A 21,892-nucleotide genomic window follows, 5' to 3' on the forward strand; every position below is an offset into this window, starting at 1 on the left:
TTATTTGTTATTAATTCTGATTTTGTTGAACTAAACATGAGCTAAATTCCTTAGCTAGGATTATTGATGGAACCAAAGTTGCAATGAAGATCTATTTGCTATTTTGATTGATAATGTAATTTTCATCTGGTTTATTCAAGCATATTTATTGTTTACTTTCTATTAAGTGACAGGCCATCATTTAGTAAGAAAACACAAACTTAAGCTAATTCTGAAAAGGTTGGTTGAGTTAGATCTAGCTTGGATAATGTAAGAGATAGTATAGGAATATACTATTATCTCGTACAACCCATTAAAATTGATGTTAACGTCAGATTTGTAAACTAAAACACATAGGAATATGTTGGTTTGGTTTAAGGAATTACAAGCATAAATCTGTTGGAAGATGATTATGTAGAATTTTAGGTTGACTAGATGAACTTTGCTACAGTAATCGTATAGCAAATCGTGGTCAGAGTTGCAACCGAGGGGAAATCAGTAATCCTAGCCTTCATCCATCATTAAATCACAGCTCTAAGCTCAGATTCTTGTTGACTTTTACCTCTTGTCTGCATTTAAATTACAGTCTTTGGTCTTATACATTCTTTTCACTTAATTAATATCAATTTGGCATTCAAACTATTCTCAATCATATTGATAAAACTGGTTTTTGTAATAGAATTCCTCATTAACTCAGTCCCTGTGGAGACGATACTTTACTCATTACTATATTACTTGTTCGATTGCGTGCGCTTGCGTGGAGTCATTTTATGCATAGAGTTTTTGGCGAACAACTGTTTTGGTCATTTGCACTTAAATTGAGTATTTTACTTTTTTTCTTTTCGTTTGTTGTCTTCTACTGCCTTCTACAACCTTCTACATCTGTATTTTTTTTTCTGCTGCCTTCTGCAACCTTCTACATCTTTCTCTTTTTTTTTCATTTTTGGACCAGATTTCCTTGCTTCCCATCTTCTTTCTTTTTTGCTTACTTCTTGCTTCGGCTGCTTCTTATCTTCTGATCTTCCTCATTGTTGCTATTTCTTATTTGATCTTTCTTTGGTTGATGTTTACGGTGTAGATATTTTTAATTGTCTTTTACTCACCTTCTTTTTTCTTTCGATTAAGAAATTTGGGTGAGATTTTTACTGTTATCGCGCATGTTTCCGTTGTTTCCATTGAGGATTTTGGTTGGGTCTTCTATTTTGGTCTTTTGCTTCATCCTCTTCTTAATCTTTTTTTTTTGTGTTCTCCGTTCGATTACTGTTGCGGGTTTGGCGTAATGCTTTTTTTTTGTTAAATAAATTAGTCTCCTTCAGCTATGTTCTTAAAAATTTATTTAGTTATTGATAATTTAGAAATTTCATTATAATTTTTTTATTTGTTTTTTGAAATATGTACCTATTTGTTAATGATTTTTTGTTTTGTTTGTGGTTGATTTTTACAGGCAGAGTGCAGATTCTGCTCTCAATGTTCTTCTTTATTGGTGTCGCTTGGCTGGAGAAATTTGGGAATTTTATGCACTTTTACCCGATTTGTTTCATGGGTCTGCTTTTGTCTGAAAGTTGGGGCTTTTATTTTCTCTTCTTTCTGAGTTCCTATTTCTTTTGCTCCTTTAATTTCTGACTACTTATATTTCATTTTGCTTCTCTTCTTCTTGCAGGTTTCTCTAATTTCTCTTGATATCTCCGGTTTTGTATCTTTTTATCTCTTGGTTTTTTGCTTTTTTTAGTTTACAAAAGGGGCCGTTGGCCTCATATTGTTTCCCCTTGATTCATCTTTCTTAGAATGTTGTATTTGCTGATTTTTTTGCTCATTTTTGTCTCATTTGGGTTGAGCATTTGAGGCATTTTGTAGACTTTTTCTTCCTTCCATTTTTTTCTCTCCCATCTTGGTGGACATTGGTTATGATTTGTAACTTATCTTTGATTTTCTTTCTGTTCTTGGTTTAAATCTGTTTAATCTTCCTTCCTTACTTATGATTTTGTTGCATCGCATGTTTTTCTCTTAATTCTGTTCATTTTTTTTATTTATTTTCTGCCCCTCCTTTTTGTTTCCTTTATTTTTCTGCCTCTTTAAGATAATAATCTTCATTTTAATATGTTTATAATTTTCCTCATGCCCGATGCATTTTGGTTTTTTTTACCTCCCGCAGAATGTTTCTCTGCATGCCTGAAGCTTTTCTTCTATGATTTTATGCTGCAAATGGGTAATTTTTGATTTTTTTTGTTTCATTTATTGATATGCTTAGTTGTCCTCCCTATGTTGCTGATTTGTCTTCCTATCTTCGCAATTTGCTCTCATTTCACTGCAATAATATTAAATAATTTGCTAATTATCTAAAATTTGTGGCCATTTTGCTCCGTTCCTTTTTCTGCCATTTTTTTCTCTATTAGTTTTCTTCCTATTTCTACACTCATTTTCTTTTAAAATAATTATTATGGCATTGGGTCTGTGATTTAGTCCACAAATTTTGATTTTTTACGCTCTGTAAACCGACCTTGCCATGTTAAGTGTTGTGTAATTACATGGCAGTTACTGTTCACATCTGATTTTTCCTTTCTTATTTATGAAGACTATTGTCTTGCATCGATTTATTCTTCACTACGTTTCCCCTGTACCTTTCTCTTGCTCTCACCTATTTATCCCTGATTATTTACTGCTTTCTTTTACCCATGACCATTTATTGCTCTGCTATTTTACTTTTCTATTTCTGACTGCCTATCTTTACGTTTGTTTAATCTTTCATCATTTACTCTTCGATTTCATCCTCCATCATTTAGTGCCATGTTTTCCTATTTGCTTATTGCTGACCGCCTCTGACTTTGCCTGGTTTGTTCATACCTCACTATTAAAGCAGTCTTTGGACCGATTCAGGTACGATTAATACGCCGTTGCTATTAATTTTTGAATGTCATTTGCTAATATTGAATAAATTCTTTCGCTATAGTATTGTGTATATCCATTATTTTTTTCTCTTTTTTATTTCTATTGTACTTCTCCGTGCATACTTTTGTTCTTTATTTACTACTTATTCACGTGCAATGTTGGTGAGACACTTTTTTTATTGCTAATGACTGCCGTTAATTTCCCTACATCCTTTTTTTTTTTTTTTTGGCCCTGTTCTTTTTCTTCCCCTTATTTTGTTCTGCCTAAACAGACCTATGTATTTCCTTTCACTTTATCTGTTTCTTAACACCATGGATCCTTTACCTTTAAATACCATATTTACACATATGTCTTTATCCCATGCACCTTACCATCAGGTCCTTTTTTTTTCTCCTTTCTTATCCATTTTCCCCTCTAAATGGCAATGATGACTATAATTGATTTGCACATGTCAGGCTTCATAGTCTTTGTCCAGACATTGCCGCGAATCCATTTTCTTTATGTTGATTTTGTTTTTCTCTTTCCTTACTGATTCATAATTTGTTACTTTTTTTTTTGCTCTAATTCTTCCCGATTGTTACGTTTTACTCTTTGATTGGTGTACTCTTTGAATCAATTTCCTCTCTTTCTCTTATGATATTTTCTTTATAACATTAATTTATATTGAATCCCTCACATTTCTCCATTGACTACTTCAATCATTAATTCTTTATCTATATCATTTATTGCTCTTCATTTTTATTTCATTCTTGTTCTCTTTCGTTATAAATGGTTTACTTGGAATTATTTCCTGTTTGTGCATCCTCATTCTATTATACAAAATGAAGTCTGATAATATTATTGTTCTGAAATTTTTGGCCCTTTTTGTTCCATATTTTTCTCCACCATGTTCTTTTGTTTCCCTGATTCTATTGTCGTTATGTTGTTTAACCTTTTATTTCTTATTCCCTTATCCCTATTCTGCCCTCAGATTTTCACCCATTCTATACAAATGCAACTATACTTTTTTACTTATTTCCTGATTTATTCAACTTTTTTTTCATTTGCATGGTAGTTGTGGACAACATTACATTTTAGCATGCTTCGCCATTCCCCATAACTTGCAAATCCTAATCAATGGTGGGTACGACATCTTATTAAGCTTGAATTTTGTGCAGTTGCCCATAGAAAGCAGCCATAAAATTACTATTGATATATAAGTTGTCTGCCCATCATACTTTGTTGAAAACATCCAATGTTTGAGCCATGATTTCTAAATAAAACTATTATCATATCCCTGTCATATGACCTTCTTTTGGGTCCATTTACTTATTTCATCATTTGTCTATTTACTTGCTCCTGTATCTACATACACTTATGACTTAATGGCCTTTATTATTATATTCAACTTTTATTATTGTTCTTCAGCCATTTCTTCAGCCATTCTATTTATTTATTTGTTTACCTACTGATATGCCTTTACGTCCTCACATTCTTTATTATCTAATCTTTTATGCGCTTTATTTGTTTATCTACTAATATACCTTTATTTCCTCACATTCTTTATTATCTAATCCTTTGTGTTTATTGTTGTTCCCTTTCCCTTTATTTATACTTGCTTCATTCATATTCAGTCTTTCATCCCTAAAGCATGTGTAAACATCTATCTTTTATATCTTTTTAGGATACAAATAAAAGACTAAGATAATAGAGTCCCATATTCTTTCATCTCCGTAGCCATGATCATCTATGTAGGATATGTACAAAACACTATAAATAAATATGAAAACAATCACATGTGATCATCAAATAACATAAAACATAATATGCATAGTAATATCATCACATTTCTCTTCTTCAAACTTTATTGTACTTATCATTACTATGTAAAATAACCAAACAAAAATGTTCTAACATTCATGTTTTATTCTTGCTCTTTTCTTAACTTGCCATCTATCCTTTTGACTTTTTTTTTTTGGTCTTTTCTTTTCCCTTCCCGCCACCCCCTTTTTAACTTTGTTTATTTATTATTTCATTTTTCACTTATCTATTTACAATTTTCAGACTAATCGTCATCTTCTGCCTCATATTCATATTGTTGTATCCTTTACTGCTATCTACACCGCTTCCTTGATATTGCACGATAGGAAATATATATACAGCCTTTGAGGTATCATTAACAACTTACATCCATAAAATTTTAATTATTAGGCCTGATACTGAATGTGGCAAATTGTTGTTCTCATTGACATAGAATCCCTAAAATATGTTTCTTATTCTTAGACAATATATAAGAAATTACATATATAAATTACCATGTATTTTCCTTTGTAAATCGTTGATTCCAACATATTGATCTTTTGTTCCATTCTCTGCTCACTCACATGCACGTACATGTAATTTGCCTCACTATATTTTAGTTTCAAAAACGTTTCTTTTGTTAACACACACACACACACACACACACACACTATTGTGGCAATGATGATAAGCAATTTTCACATGTTCAGTCCTCCACAATTGCCCAAAAATCGCCCTCACTATCTTTGTCTTCTGTTGCTTCTCACTGTATTTACTTTATTCCATTAAAATTTTTGAATCATGTATATATGGAAAGACAATTAATACTTGATACCCATAACGATGCAATTTATAATTAAGTATTTATTACTGATGCACATTTAGCAAATGACAAATAATGTGAGAAAATAATAGCCTTCCATCTTTTTTCCTCATTCCCATCACAATTAAGCAACCAACTTCTTCACTTTTTTATCCATTTCTCTATGCTCACACTATTCTATTTCTCTCTTTTTCTTCCTTATTTGTTATTTTTCCATTTCTTATGGCTACTTTTTTGCTATACAGGTTCTTTTTTTTTTCCTTTTGCCCTCCCGCCCTTTTCTTCCTCCATTTATACCTAATATTCACCATGATGCAATTTATAATTCATTATTCATTATTTATGCACATTTACCAAATGACAAATAATGTGGCAAAACAATAGCTTTGCATCTATTTTCCTTCTTATCTTGACATTTAACTTCACTTCTTTGTACACTAAAAAAATCAACCACACGGTAAGCTAAGTACACTAATTTGTATTATTCATGAACAAAAACAATATTTCTAATTCTAAATACATATCTAAGCACACTCCATCACAATTCTCGATCAAAAGAAGCAGAACAATCTACAAAACGGTCAAAAACAAGGTGATATCACTATCTCTAAATCAAAATATTTCCAATCCCATGAACTATTAATACTAACCCTTCAAAAATATACATTCTGCAGGTTAAAAAAAAAACAACAACAAAATGACTGAAAAAAAGGCTCCAAGTTATAATGTAAATAAATACTTATTAGAACATTATATAAACCTGCTCATGTATAAATATGTATATATAAACTACTTTTGTATTATAAAAATTATTAAGACTCCATATAACATAAGACTTTTTTTCCTCTTCCCCCTCATTGCAAAAAATGCTCTCAGTTTTAAGTTCTATCACATTTACAACAACTATAGATAATACAAAATTATTACCAGCGCCGCGGCGGGTATAACACTAATCTATACCTAAAGAGACAAAAATAGACCAAATTAAACTATTAGGCAATGTGACTGGTTGCTGACTCACAATACATTGGTTTGATGTGTAAAGTAGATAGAGATATTTGGTAGGACTTTGCAAAACCTTTTAAGAGGCCTATTCATTCCAACAAACAAAAATAAATTAAAAAAAAAAAGGAAAAAAAGAGAGTAGCAGTTAAAATATGAGCTTAATGGTTTGGTGAGCAACACTGTGCACAATGACAGGAGCTTTTAGGTCACAGGGCTACAAGAATTCATTGAAAGGGCCCCCTCTGTATATAGTTATATAAAGTGGATAATTCATTAAAAAAAAAGTGGATAATAGATAAACATAAAAATAAGATATTAGATATTTGAAGATACGAATTTTTTGCTTGCTTGTATTGAACAAAAGTGTGGAGAGAGTGAGATATAAGATGGTACTATATTTCTTTATTTATTCTTATTTTTTGACAGAATAGAAATGAAGGTCTTAAAATTGTCTTTGTCCACAATTCTCTGTCTTAAAAGTCAAGAATAGAGCAAGAATTAATCCTCACGGTTAATACTTAATAATGAGGTCCATCCTCCGAAGCCCACCTGCACAGCACTAAACTCCTCCTTTGCAGAAAAAAATAAAAATAGAAAATGTCTTTTTTTTTTTTTTTTTTTTTTTGGCTTTTCAGAAAAAAGTCTATTTAAGAGTGAGATGCAGACACTTCTATCAGAGAGACTACTTTATTATCCATTCCATAATTTCCATTGTCAATCCATTTAATAACCCTCTTAAAGAGAGTACCTTTTTTCTTTTTTTGTTTTTTGTTTTTTGTTTTTTTTAATGTAAAAAAGTCATCCACTCTCTAAAACTCTGTGCTTTTTCTCGGAGCGACACGCACACTTGTAAAGTAATCTTGTATTAGACCTGACCTTCTCAGTCAGTCCAAATGGCCAAAGGAGCAATTGGGCAGCGAACAAAAGATTGAAATTTGCAATTTTGAAGTCGAAGAAGCTGAGAAAACAAAGATCAGAAGGAGAAGAAACTGGCGAGAATGGGAAGAGAGAGGGTGTTATTAGTGTGGGTAGTGGCGGTGTTAATAATAATAATGGTGGGCGTGGGAGAATCAAAGTACATGGTGTACAACACATCGCAGGGAATAGTCGCAGACAAACTGAACGTGCATTTGGTTGCTCACTCCCACGACGATGTTGGCTGGTTGAAGACCGTTGATCAGTACTATGTTGGCTCCAACAATTCTATTCAGGTGAAGTCCTTTGTTTTTTTGTTTTTGTTTTTGTTTTTTTCCTTTTTTAATCTCTCTCTCTCTCTCTCTCTCTATATATATATATCTGAAGTTTTGTTCATGTTTGTTTGTTTGGCTGGATTTGGAAATATGTATAAAAAAGGGGGCTTGCGTGCAAAATGTGTTGGACTCTTTGATCCCAGCATTGTTGGCTGACAAGAATCGGAAATTTATTTATGTTGAGCAGGCCAGTCTCTCTCTCTCTCTCTCTGTCTTCAATTTTCCTTTTCTTCAATTAAAGTGTTTTTCATGAGTTATTGAGTGTTTGTTTTTGTTCAAATAATTCCAATTCCAGGCTTTTTTTCAGCGTTGGTGGAGGGATCAGAGTGAGGCAATGCAGCTCGTCGTTAAGAAGCTTGTTAATTCAGGCCAACTCGAGTTCATGTATTACTTGCTTAAAACCTTAACAACTAATTATAAAGAAAGAGTGAATTTTTGGCATTTTTACTTAATTTAGTAAGAATTAGAATTTGCTTTTCCCTCTTATGAAGTAGGATTTAGTAAAATGCTATATAAGTAGTTTTCTGATTTATTCCAATTTAAAGAGACAAAATGTGGGGCAACTTAGAAACTAAATTGGCAGCTTTGGTTTTGTATATAAACACATGAACAAGATATTTGAAACAGGATAAGTAAACATGCCAAGAAACAGGAATTGATTGAATTAGGTATTCGGAATGTGGCCGGCATTTCCCACCTCGCTCAAGAAGAAGAAAAAGAGAAAATGGGTGTTGATGGTTTTTCGTTTTTGTTTGTGGCAGAAACGGGGGTATGTGCATGCACGATGAGGGGCCAACCCATTACATTGACATGATTGATCAGACAACTCTTGGGCATCTCTTCATTAAGGTGGAGTTCAATGTAACCCCCAGAGTGGGTTGGCAGATTGACCCTTTTGGACATTCCGCAGTTCAAGCTTACTTGCTGGGAGCTGAAGTAAGCACATTACTGGCTTCGTCTTTGGACAGATTTCAATTCAGTATATGAAGTTCAGCGTTTTTAATTGTTGATTTTGTGAATGAAAGGAGCCTTCCTTATGTATGTATAATTCCATGTAGCACGTATCAATTCTCCTTTTGATGTAGGTTGGGTTCGACTCATTTTTCTATGGTCGGATAGATTACCAAGACCGAGCTAAGCGCAAAAGTGAAAAGAGTCTTGAAGTTATCTGGCGTGGTTCTAAGAGTCTTGGTTCATCCTCTCAGGTGAAAAGCTTGGGTTCACTTCTCGTGTTGTTTCTATTTATGTACTGCTGAATGATGTGCTCATAATGTTGGATATGATTCTTTTTTTCTTTTTTTTTTTCCACTCAATCAATTGCATGTTGAATCTGTAGCATCCAAACCTAACTTGAGTATTTTTCCTTGTATCTTTCCATTGATACTGAATGAAATTTGTTTGCCGAGCTTCCTAGTTAGTTTCCTCTTCATGCTTGCAGATTTTTGCTGGTGCATTCCCCGAGAACTATGAACCTCCATCTGGTTTCTATTTCGAAGTCAATGATGCTTCCCCAGTAGTTCAAGTACACACCGTGGAGACTTGTTGAATTGACTGTAATTGTCTTTAACATTACTTGTTTATGCTCATTATTTTATTTCGTTCCCTTGAAGGATGACCCCGAATTTTTTGATTACAACGTTCAAGAGCGAGTTAATGACTTTGTTGCCGCTGCAGTCGCACAGGTAAAATTATTTTGCTTATGTAGCATGTCTTTATATCTTTCCAATTTTGGAAATAAGAATGTAACATCTGTCATTTCATTTCTTAGGCTAACATAACTCGGACAAACCACATTATGTGGACCATGGGAACGGATTTCAAGTATCAGTATGCTCACACGTGGTTTAGGCAGTTGGACAAGCTTATTCATTATGTGAACATGGTAATTATTCTTTAATACCTAGTAGTTCATTGCTTGATAAACAATCATATACTTGTTTCACATGAAGGAAAATTTGCAAATCTTTTGCACTGATGTTGTTGAGCAACTACAAACTAGCAATAATTTTGCAGTCTGTTAGAGGAGGTAGTGGGAAATCGTCATTCTTTTTTTTTTCAAGTTTGCTGACAGTAATTACTTGTGACATAAAGTGTTGAAATATTCGGTGATTAAAGGCACCAGCTGTTAGGGATTAAATTAGCATGTAAATATGAAAAGATTAGAATTAGTCAACTACTAGAAATCATAAAAGAAATCAGTATAGGCTAATTTAGTTAGTTTCTTTTTCCGTTCCTTATTGTAATCCTATTTAAGTGTATACTCTGTAAAGGTTGAATAATACAATTCATTCTTCTCATTACCTACGTTTATATGGTATCAGAGCCTCATCTGATTTCCTGAAAAACCCTAAGCCGTCTACCACCAAAAAAACACCATGTCTGATGCTACTTCTGAAATCACTCCATCATCTGTCACCCAACCAAAGGTGTCCGAGTCCTTAACACACCCTAACTCTGATTCAAATTCACATTCTGTCCAAATTACAACCATCTGGCTGAATAGAGATAATTTCCTGCGCTGGTCACAATCTGTATGGATGTATATCCGTGGCAGAGGCAAGATTGGGTATTTAACTGGAGACAAGGAGGAACCTTCAAGTGACAATCCCACACACTCTGTCTGGGATGCAAAAAATTCGATGGTGATGACATGGCTTGTGAATTCCATGGAGGAGGATATAAGCTCAAACTATATGTGCTATCACACAGCCAAGGAACTTTGGGATAATGTCAACCAGATGTATTCGGATCTGGGAAATCAATCTTAGGTCTATGAGATCACGCTGAAGCTTGGTAAATTTTCCAAGGAGATGACAGCGTTACAAAGTACTTCAATACTCTGAAGCGGCTCTGGTAGGATCTCGATCTGTTTAGTGATTATGAGTGAAAATCCCCTGAAGATGGCAACCATTACAAGAAAACTGTTGAAGATAATAGGATCTTCAAATTCCTCATTGGACTCAATGTTGAGTTCGATGAGGTTAGAGGGAGAATTATCGGTAGGAAGCCACTGCCCTCCATTGGAGAAGTCTTTGCTGAAGTGTGTAGGGAGGAGAGTCGTCGTCTTGTTATGCTCGGAAAAAAGGCGCCAAGCAGTCCCATTGAAAACTCAGCACTGGTCGCATCGGAGGCAAACGTGAGCAGGGCTATTCCGAGAAAGAATGAAGAGAAGCCCTGTGTATAGTGTGACTATTGTAACAAGCCTCGTCACACTCGTGAAAATTGCTGGAAGATCCACGGGAAGCCAGCAAATTGGAAGGACAATAGAAAATTCAACTGAATTCCCTCTGCACATGAAGCTGAAGTTGTCCTTTCTATTCCCTTTAGCAAAGAGCAGATGGATCACCTTCTGAAGTTGCTAAAATCCAACCCTGGATCATCTGGTACTCCTAATGCTTCTCTGACCCATTCAGGTAGTAAACCGAATGCCCTATCCTGTCATTTAAATCTAAGTTCTGCTCCCTGGATCATTGATTCAGGAGCTTCTGATCATATGACTAGTTTTTCACATTTGTTCCATACTTATGTTCCCTGTTCTGGCCTAGAAAAAATCAGGATAGCTGATGGTTCTTTTTCATCCATTGCGGGTAAAGGTTTGATCAATTTAACAAAAAATATAGCACTCAAATATGTACTTCATGTCCCGAAACTTGCTTGCAATCTTCTATCTGTTAGTAAATTGTCTAGAGATTCTAATTGCCGTGTTGTGTTCTTTGAATCTCACTGTGAATTTCAGGAGCAGAACTCGGGGAGGATGATTGGCAGTGCTAAGATGATGGATGGTCTTTACTACTTTGAAGATGGAATTTCTAGCAATATAAAAGCTCAAGGCTTGAGTAGTATTAGTTTTATCCCTATTAGAGATCAAATAATGCTTTGGCACTATAGGCTAGGGCACCCTAGTTTCCCTTATCTAAGAAAAATGTTTCCTGATTTGTTTAAAGGACTGGATTGTTCTTCCCTTTATTGTGAAAACTGCATTTTATCAAAGAGTCACCGTTCTAGTTATCCTTTAAAATCTTATCAAGCCTCACGGCCATTTTATTTAATCCATAGTGATGTGTGGGGTCCCTCGAGGATCAAAACAATGTTTGGCAAAAGATGGTTTGTTACTTTCATTGATGACCACACACGTTTATGTTGGGTCTACTTAATGCGTGAAAAATCAGAAGTTGGAAATCTCTTTAAAAAATTTTATGCGATGATTGAAACACAATTTCAAACAAAAATCCGCATACTCCACACAGATAATGGCACTGAATATTTCAATGAAGTGCTAGGAAGTTTTTTAAAAGAAAAAGGGATTCATCATCAATCCACTTGTGTTGATACACCTCAACAAAATGGTATTGCTGAGAGAAAAAATAAACATTTACTTGAGGTTTCACGTGCCCTCATGTTTTCAATGCATACTCCTAAATATCTATGGGGACAGGCCATTCTAACAGCCTGTTACCTAATTAATAGAATGCCTACCCGTGTGCTAAATTATACTACTCCGTTTGAGTATTTTAAAAAACAACCCAACTTCAATCCAATAACAAGACTCCAGTCCAACCTCCCTTTAAAGGTCTTCAGTTGCACTGTCTTTGTGCATTTACCAAGTACAAATCAATCAAAACTTGACCCTAGAGTTGAAAAATGTGTCTTTATAGGATATGCTCCAAATAAAAAGGGGTACAAGTGTTTTAATCCAAAAACAAAGAAAATTTTTGTCAGCATGGACGTTACTTTTGTTGAAAAACAACCTTATTTTAACAATAATTTTCTTTAGGGGGAGAAGGAACATGATGAATAAAATTTTGGAAAATTCTTCCAACTCCTTTACCTAAACCAATTACGACTGATTCATCACCCATATCAAAACAAGATCCGAATAATAGTGATGTTCCCAACCTAAGTGTGCCAAACTTAGTTGACTCGTTGACAGGGGGAGAAATGCTACCTACGGTTCCAAGAGAATCTAACTCAGAGCTTCTGGTTTATTCCGGGAAAAGAAATCATCAAAGAGGAAGAGATCCATCTATTATCATAGCACACGATCAATCAAAAACCCCGAGTGATGAATTCCTAAAAGGATCAGGTACACAAATTCAAACCTTGCCAACCATTCCTCCTTTATCATCTATTCCCGAGTCTAATGAAATTGATATACAGCCTCGGGATCTTGATACCCCTATAGCTCATAGGAAAAGGAACCCGTTCTTGCACCATTCATCCTATTGCAAAATATCTCTCATATCACAAAGTTTCCTATAATTATAGGGCTTTCATTTCAAAAATCTCACACTTGAGTGTTCCAAGAAATATTCAGGAAGCACTTAATGATCCAGATTGGAAATTGGCAGTGATGGAAGAGATGAATGCTCTTAGAAAAAGTGGAACATGGGAAGTAGTGGACCTGCCCAAAGAAAAGAAAACTGTTGGTTGCAAGTGGGTATTCACCATAAAATGTAAAGCCGATGGAAGTTTGGAGAGATATAAAGCGAGGCTTGTAGCAAAGGGATTCAAACAGACTTATGGGATTGACTACCAGGAAACATTTGCTCCTGTAGCAAAAATGAATTCAATCCGTGTACTGTTGTCATTGGCAGTCAACTCCAATTGGCCCTTATATCAATTGGATGTAAAAAATGCCCTTCCTAAATGGCGATTTGGAAGAAGAAGTATTTATGAGCTTACCACCTGGTGTTGAAGATAAGTTTGGCCAAGGAAAAGTTTGCAGACGTAAGAAATCCCTGTATGGTCTTAAAACTGTTGGTTGCAAGTGGGTATTCACCATAAAATGTAAAGCCGATGAAAGTTTGGAGAGATATAAAGCGAGGCTTGTAGCAAAGGGATTCACACAAACTTATGGGATTGACTACCAGGAACCATTTGCTCCTGTAGCAACAATGAATTCAATCCGTGTACTGTTGTCATTGGCAGTCAACTCCAATTGGCCCTTATATCAATTGGATGTAAAAAATGCCCTTCCTAAATGGCGATTTGGAAGAAGAAGTATTTATGAGCTTACCACCTGGTTTTGAAGATAAGTTTGGCCAAGGAAAAGTTTGCAGACTTAAGAAATCCATGTATGGTCTTAAACAGTCTCCTAGAGCGTGGTTTGAATGTTTTGAGAGAATTGTGAAAGACTATGGATACTGTCAAAGTCAAGCAGATCACACCATGTTTTATAAACATACTGAAAAGGGCAAACTATCTATTTTAATTGTTTATGTGGATGATATAATCATGACAGGAGATGATATAGAAGAACTAGCAGGGTTGAAGAAGAGACTTGCTGATAACTTCGAAATCAAAGATCTTGGTGCACTGAAGTATTTTCTCGGAATGGAGTTTGCCCGATCTAAAGAGGGTATATTTGTAAACCAACGGAAATATATCCGTGACCTACTCGGAGAAACATGACTTCTTGGCTGCAAGACTGTTGAAACTCCAATCGAGGCCAACTTAAGACTTGAAGCTGCTAAACCCGAGGAAGTAATCGACAGAGAAAAATACCAGCGACTGGTGAGAAAACTCATCTACTTATCACACACACGTCCAGACATTGCATTTGCAGTAAGTATGGTGAGCCAATTCATGCACTCACCAGGGCAGGAACACTTCAACTCTGTCTATAGAATTTTAAGATACCTAAAGGGGACTCCAGGAAAAGGTTTGCTGTTTAAAAACCGTGGACATTCACATATTGAAGTTTATACTGATGCAGATTGGGCAGGAAGCACGACTGATAGACGATCAACTTCAGGCTATTGTACGTTTGTTGGGGAAAACCTTGTTACTTGGCGAAGCAAAAAACAGTGTGTAGTTGCAAGAAGTGGCACAGAAGCAGAATTCAGGTCACTGGCTCATGGAATTTGTGAAGTAATTTGGATAAAGAGACTCCTTGAGGACTTGAAGATTTATCCTAGTTTACCTTTAAGGGTCTATTGCGACAATAAAGCTGCTATCTCAATTGCTCATAACCCAGTACTCCACGACAGAACCAAGCATATTGAGGTGGACAAACATTTTATCAAAGAGAAAATAGAAAACGGCCTAATTTGCATACCCTATGTTCCGACTACTGAACAAGCTGCTGATATACTCACTAAAGGACTGCACAAAAAGGAGTTTGACAGGTTGATAAGCAAGCTAGCTATGGAAGACATATACAAGCTAGCTTGAGGGGGAGTGTTGAAATATTCGGTGATTAAAGGCACCAGCTGTTAGGGATTAAATTAGCATGTAAATATGGAAAGATTAGAATTAGTCAACTACTTGAAATCAGGAAAGAAATCAGTATAGGCTAATTTAGTTAGTTTCTTTTTCCGTTCCTTATTGTAATCCTATTTAAGTGTATACTCTGTAAAGGTTGAATAATACAATTCATTCTTCTCATTACCTACGTTTATATAAAGAATATCACGAGGTCAAGGGTATTTTGAATTTGTTAATTCCATTTTATGCTTATGAGAATAAGGAGAAAACTATTTTAGTTAGAGTAAATTACACCTTGATCCTGATGTAAGAGAATGAAAAATAAAATCTTTAGTTTCTCTTTGAGTGTTCACTTTTCCCCAGTATTCTTCCCATTCCACCTCTGTTTTCCTGTATCCGGTGGCATAGGTTAAAAGTTTCTTGTCGACAGAGGCTGTATTGAGATCCATGGTATTTACGCTCTTCGAATTTCCAAAATCTAAATTGTTTGAGTGGGATGTTTCTAGGATGGGCGTGTTAATGCTCTGTACTCTACTCCATCCATATACACAGATGCAAAATATGCCACTAATCAATCCTGGCCAATCAAGACCGATGACTTCTTTCCGTGAGTCCGATGTTCAACAATTATGTGATTGTTTATTTTCCACGTTAACCTTTCTTGCAAATTATAGCATGCCTCATTGCAGTTATGCAGATCGGGAAAACGCTTACTGGACCGGATACTTCACCAGCAGACCGGCCCTGAAACGCTATATTAGAGTACTGAGTGGCTATTATATGGTATGATTTTCGTGAATGCTTTAGTCTAGCACCACTTTCTTTGTACTTCTCAGAGATGGTTTTTATGAGGTACTGTTTTTATATTGCCAATTCATCATCAGGCTGCTAGGCAACTTGAGTTTTTCAAGGGGAGGAGTAAATCAACCAATACAGACTCATTGGGAGATGCCTTAGCAATTGTGCAACATCATGATGCAGTTACCGGTACGGAGAAGCAACATGTGGCTAATGATTATGCCAAGCGACTGTCAATAGGCTACAAGGAGGTGTGAATTGTCTTGACCGCCAAACTTCTGTTTCTTCATCTTTGATCTGTGTCACTCCCCTTATTTATTTTTTTGTGCAGTCTGAGCAATTAGTGTCGTCTTCGCTTGCTTGCTTTGTTGAACCTGAACTTGAATGCAGAAACCCAGCTACAAAGTTTCAACAGGCAACATATTATGATCCCTAAAAGTTTTCAGCTCTTCTATTTTAATGCTCCAATATCTGGGGTTTTAATGCATATCTTATTACTCTTTATTTTATTGTTGGTTTGTTTTTTTCCTCCTTTTCAGTGCCCACTTTTGAATGTAAGCTACTGTCCTGCATCAGAAGTTCAGCTTTCACAAGGGAAAATTTTGGTAGTGACGAATATTCTCTTACCCTCCTTGTACTGATTGGAGCTTTTATGTTCCACTTTGAAATATCCAATTGATGGTATTTTTTCATCTCTAGATTGTTGTGATCTACAATTCTCTGGGATGGAAGAGAGAAGAAGTAATTCAAATTCCTGTAAGTAGTTCAATTATGTTTTTAGTTTTTGCACCTCATGCTTCTGGATTTCTTTTGAGATCAAAGATGTGAATGTCATTGGTCATACAATATGTATTAGAGAAGTAATTCGGATTTTGCGCATTGATTATTGGTTGAAGATCTAAGCCATGTCTATTCCTGCGTCTCCATGTCTACATAGGAAAAAATAATGTACGTACTAATTCACAGTGGATAAGTTTCAGCCTTCTCATTTGAAAGTTTGACTAAGCCCATTTCTCCAAAAGACGAAATGTAAAGGCCGCATAATTTTTTCACACTGAAATTCTAGTTCAATAGTTTGTGGATTTACAGTTCAAATCTCTATTTATAAGATTTTAATTTCCTCAGGTGATTAGTGAAGATGTCATAGTTCACAATTCTGAAGGAAAAGAAATCGAATCACAACTTCTTCCGCTGGTTGATACCTATGTGAGCTTAAGGAACTACTATGTTAAGGCATATTCAGGTCAAACTCCTGTTCAGACACCCAAATACTGGCTCGCGTTTCTGGTGTCTGTTCCACCACTTGGTTTCAGCAGCTATGTTATCTCAAATGCCAAGAGGCCAGGTCTTCTTCTTTTCTTGAAGAAATATGATGTGAAATTTTTAATTCTCCAAGTCAGCAACATAGAGGTGAAATTTCTTCTTTGGCTGTAGGCTCTGGTTCAACTAAATCTTCTGTACACACATTTCAAATTATTGAGTCATCTACTGTTGAAGTTGGCCATGGAAACTTGAAGCTTACTTTCTCAAGGGATCACGGAAAACTTACTAATTACATCAATAGCCAAAGTTCGGTATGTGATGTTTACATTTCCTTATCCATCGTCTCCTTGGCTATGAGCCTATGAGTGGAACATGGGGAAAAAAAAGTTGTTTCTAATTCATTTATTTTGAAGGTTGAGGAGACAGTGAAACAATCATATGTATTCTACACTGGATACAATGGGACAAATGATAAAGCTCCCCAGGTAGATTATTAAATAGATGTATCAATTATATATCTTCAGATTTATTTATAACTTGATGCATAATAAGCTGATATAATATTAAATTTATTATTTCTAAGACATTACTTTACTTACTTGGTCTTATTCTTAGAATGCTGGGGCTTATATCTTTCGTCCAAATGGTACATTTCTCATAAAGCCTGAAGAAGAGGTATGCAAGAGTCTTTGTCACAGGATTATTTCAACCAAACTTTTTCCGAAGTTTCCCTATAAGAGGTTATTTGTCATGTATATTTCAGGTCTCTTCCACCATTATGCGCGGACCAATAACAGATGAAGTACATCAACGGATCAACCCGTGGATATATCAGGTGCCTTGTAACTTTTGTAGGGAGGATATCAGAAATTTGACCTTTTATTTTCAGAGTATAAATTGCTACAGCTTATGTTCTATACTTACTCCGCTTTGTAGAGATTCCGGATTCCTTTTGATGGTAATAATGTTGCACCAAACATGTATGCAGGTCACCAGGCTTCACAAAGGGAAAGAACATGTTGAAGTTGAATACATTGTAAGCTCGCCAGATTATCTTATTCTATAGGGTTATTTTTATTTTTTATTCCAAGCTTTTTCTTAAACTAAGGCCATTTTAGAGGGAACCTTAGTGTCCTAGAGGAGAAGGCACCCCTCTTGGTGCATCAGTAACTAACTTTATTTTTGACACTAAACTTTCATTGTTAGTTCCTCAATGCATTAACAATTTCTTCATCTTCAGGTGGGACCCATACCTATTAATGATGGAACAGGCAAAGACGTTGTAACTCAAGTAATGACTAATGTCGATAGCAACAAGACATTCTACACTGATTCTAACGGGCGTGATTTTATCAAACGGGTACATTAGCTTACCCTTGCAACAATTATTAAGTAAAGTTCATGTGAATCTCTGAGTAATTTGCTGATTCACACATTCGTCTTTCTCTCAGTGGACTCAACTGCTTTGGATACATAATCATTTGTACTAGTTGATGCCCATTTCTGATTATTGTGAACATACAGTGATCCTTGAACTCACATTTTGCAGATTCGTGACTACAGAGCAGATTGGGACCTCAAAGTGAACCAACCTGTTGCTGGAAATTATTATCCGGTGTGTTTTGTATTTCAACTTGGATTATATTACCATTGTTTTTCTGTTTTTTTTCTTTTTTCCTTATAATTTTAAGCTGTCAAAATATTCATGAGGACTTAATTAGACTATGATTGATGACTTCCTTATGTATGCAAAATGACACTGCTGGCAGAAAAATTATGGTCAGCTAGTTTCTGTATCAATTATTTGTGCCTTTCCTCATGCCCTGAATGATTCATATGCTCCTCTATGAATTTGTGTTGTTCGTTTTAGAACGATATGCATTTTTGCTTATTCTCCCGTATTATCCTTTCAGCTTAATCTTGGGATTTACATTCAAGACGACAAAAAAGAATTTTCGGTTTTGGTAGATCGGCCTGTAGGGGGATCCAGTATAGTGGATGGCCAAATAGAGTTGATGCTCCACAGGTGTGTTGCCCTCTCTGGCTCTCTCCCTCTCTCTGATTTTTTTTTTTAATAGTATAAGAAACATCCATTTTTGCTACCGGAAACAGCATAACGGAAACTTTGATAAGTCCTCGAGAATTACAGAAAGGGAGAAGTTTTTGAAAGCTTTATGAGTCCAAGCCCACAAGGAAGCTAAATATGTTGCTTTCTCAAAAAGATCCTTAGTATCCATTTCTCTACTCTCTTCTTAAATTAATGGAAGAAAGTAATGTTGGTTGCAACTATCAACTACGGCAGCAATTTGATGATTCTCTCTCCTATACACTGACTTGCATAAATCAATATCACTATTACAATTTCTGTGGCTTCTCTTACAATACAGGAGACTACTTTTAGATGACTCGAGAGGTGTTGCAGAGGCTCTAAATGAAACAGTTTGTATTCCCAATGACTGCAAGGGACTAATTGTAAGTTTATTCTATTTACTGTATGACTCATAACGCACGCTCTTTAATCAGCTTCTTCTTTTCTTCAGAAAACAGGTTCCTAGTTCTTAGGCTGATGTGGTAGATGAATCTTCTCTCTAAAGAAAGGGTCTTAGCTAGTTGTGCTAAGATATAATGCAATCATAAATGATGACAACTATCATTTTGACTATGTTGTCTTTGTAAATATTGATTGTCAAGTAATTGTAGTTTTGGCTAACAGGCTCATATTTGTCACAATTAGTAGCTTCTATTACGGATCTCGGTGTTTGTTTTTCCATTAACAATTCAAGATTTTAAAACTTAATATTTCCTTTGCGTATATTTTCTACAACATTAAGGATCCGGCTTTATAAATACTTTCTATCAACTCTTGTTCAGATCCAAGGAAAACTTTATTACAGAATCGACCCCCGGGGAGAAGGTGCCAAGTGGCGACGTTCTTTTGGCCAGGAGATATATTCTCCACTTCTGTTTGCCTTCTCTGAACAGGTGATGATATTCAAAAAGGGTTTTTTTTAGTACATGTTTTCAGTCTTTTGTATTGATCATCACAACGTTGTTCCTTTCTTTTCAGGAAGGAGATAACTGGATAAATTCTCATAGACCTACTTTTTCTTGGATCGATTCCTCTTACAGTTTACCTGAAAATGTTGCTATTATTACACTTCAGGTACTAGGCTTCTTTTGGTGGCACGTCTTATCTTAATTACGAATTTATCTTGTTAAGATTGGGCTAATCATCACGTTAGATTAAGTGCCGAACCAAAAGTTGTAGTAGGAAACACAAACTAGTTATGATTTCCTTGATATGCTCTATATTTAATCTCTCTTCTTCTGAATTATGCAGGAACTTGATGGCGGGAAAGTTCTCCTGCGGTTAGCACATCTATACGAGGTTTTAAATCCTTGCACATATTACCCTATTCAATCATTTTCTGCATGCTTCAAATGTCTTAGTTCATGAAACCATCCTTCAAGTAGAACTGGCTTAGATCCTTTCCGTTCCATTGGTGGGGCCTGGAGTTCTAAATGATGAAGGGGACAGGGGCCACGTTGGCATCAATGATCCCTTTTTTAATCTAGGGGGGGAAAAAAAACCTAGCAGCTTGAATTTTCAATCTCTGAAAGTTAGTTCTCATTGATTTTATATCTAGATAGTTCTACCCCGCATCTTATTCTTTTCTCTTCAGGAGAACGGTGAATACTTTTCTTGTTTCTTAAAAAAAATAAAAATGAAAAATGAAAAAGAAACATGCAAGGGAAATAGAAAGGAAAGAAAAGAAGAAGACGCACACAAACAAAAGGGCTTGTGATAGGTTTTTTTTTTTTTCTTTAATAATCTTGTGTGTTGTTCTGGAATTCTGATGTTCCGCCTTTTTTATTCCATGCTTGCGTATTTGTTTGTTGGGATTGTTAACATTGCACGAAGATTGGAGAGGACAAGGATCTATCTGTATTGACAAATGTGGAGCTGAAGAAGCTGTTTCCAAGGAAGAAGGTATTAGAAGAAATCAACTTCTTGACACATGTTAATACAATCAATTTTATTCGTTTCTAATGATGCTTCACTGTTTTGCTTTCAGATAAGCAAAGTGACAGAGACGAGTTTAACTGCCAACCAAGAAAGAATAGAAATGGAGAAAAAGAGACTGGTGTGGAAAGTCGAAGGCCCTTCATCACAGAATGACGCCGAGGTTAAAAGGGGCAGGCCAGTTGATCCTGCAGCACTCATTGTGGAACTCGTGCCGATGGAGATTCGCACATTCATTATCCAATTTGTTTCAAACCCATTATCAAGCATTTGATGCTTAATGCTGATGGTATGTTATTTGAGGGGTTCTTGCCTGTTTCATGTTGCAAGACAGTTCAGTTCCTCTTGAGCTACTTTCTAACTTTTTGTATAGTAACTGCGCTGAAAACACGTCCATGGGTGGCTTTCACAGACCAGAAATAAAAGTGGCTCGTTTTATGTTCTAAATTCTAATATGGAGGGGATGAAAATTGTTTGTTTTTACCTTAATTTGGATATAAGTTTGCCCAACTATGAAGAAATGAGCAACGAGCTGCTTAAAAGCATATTGGAGTCCGTACAATGGTTTTTTTTTTTTTTTTGCAACTTTTACCAACCTCAGTCAGCAGTGGTTGAATACTTTCATTCGTAAAAGCTGCGTTTGGTATTATTTTTCACTTTTAAAATCAGTTTCTGTTTGTAAGATTTTAGGCTCCGTTCTTTTCGCTGATTTGAGTTTAGAATTTAAGTTTTGTTACAGTAAAAAGTTTTCAGAAACAATCGCATTTAATTTTTTTTTATTACAGTCAAAAATTCTCACACAACATCACATCTCAACTCGAATTAACGAACCGAACAGGCCTTTAGTGTTTGGTAAATCTCCTTAAAAATACTTTTAGA

General features: G+C 35.4%; 1 protein-coding gene across 1 annotated transcript; it reads left to right on the forward strand.

Annotated features, from left to right (window-relative positions):
• The first annotated feature begins 7,163 nt into the window (after positions 1 to 7,163).
• On the forward strand, positions 7,164 to 21,547 carry LOC21392044 (probable alpha-mannosidase At5g13980). Its single transcript, XM_024165408.1, has 29 exons — positions 7,164 to 7,683; positions 7,826 to 7,909; positions 8,018 to 8,106; positions 8,484 to 8,658; positions 8,808 to 8,927; positions 9,161 to 9,244; positions 9,333 to 9,404; positions 9,491 to 9,604; positions 15,435 to 15,535; positions 15,618 to 15,711; positions 15,813 to 15,977; positions 16,058 to 16,141; positions 16,266 to 16,331; positions 16,426 to 16,482; positions 16,852 to 17,071; positions 17,161 to 17,300; positions 17,403 to 17,474; positions 17,605 to 17,664; positions 17,753 to 17,824; positions 17,978 to 18,025; positions 18,230 to 18,349; positions 18,539 to 18,604; positions 18,903 to 19,015; positions 19,377 to 19,461; positions 19,861 to 19,971; positions 20,057 to 20,152; positions 20,330 to 20,377; positions 20,912 to 20,980; positions 21,066 to 21,547. The coding sequence occupies exons 1-29, from the start codon at positions 7,471 to 7,473 to the stop codon at positions 21,285 to 21,287; spliced, it is 3,060 nt and encodes a 1,019-aa protein (XP_024021176.1). The 5' UTR covers positions 7,164 to 7,470; the 3' UTR covers positions 21,288 to 21,547.
• The last annotated feature ends 345 nt before the right edge of the window (positions 21,548 to 21,892 follow it).

Source organism: Morus notabilis, unplaced genomic scaffold, assembly GCF_000414095.1.
Source record: "Morus notabilis unplaced genomic scaffold, ASM41409v2 Scaffold1580, whole genome shotgun sequence".
Taxonomy (NCBI): Eukaryota; Viridiplantae; Streptophyta; class Magnoliopsida; order Rosales; family Moraceae; genus Morus; species Morus notabilis.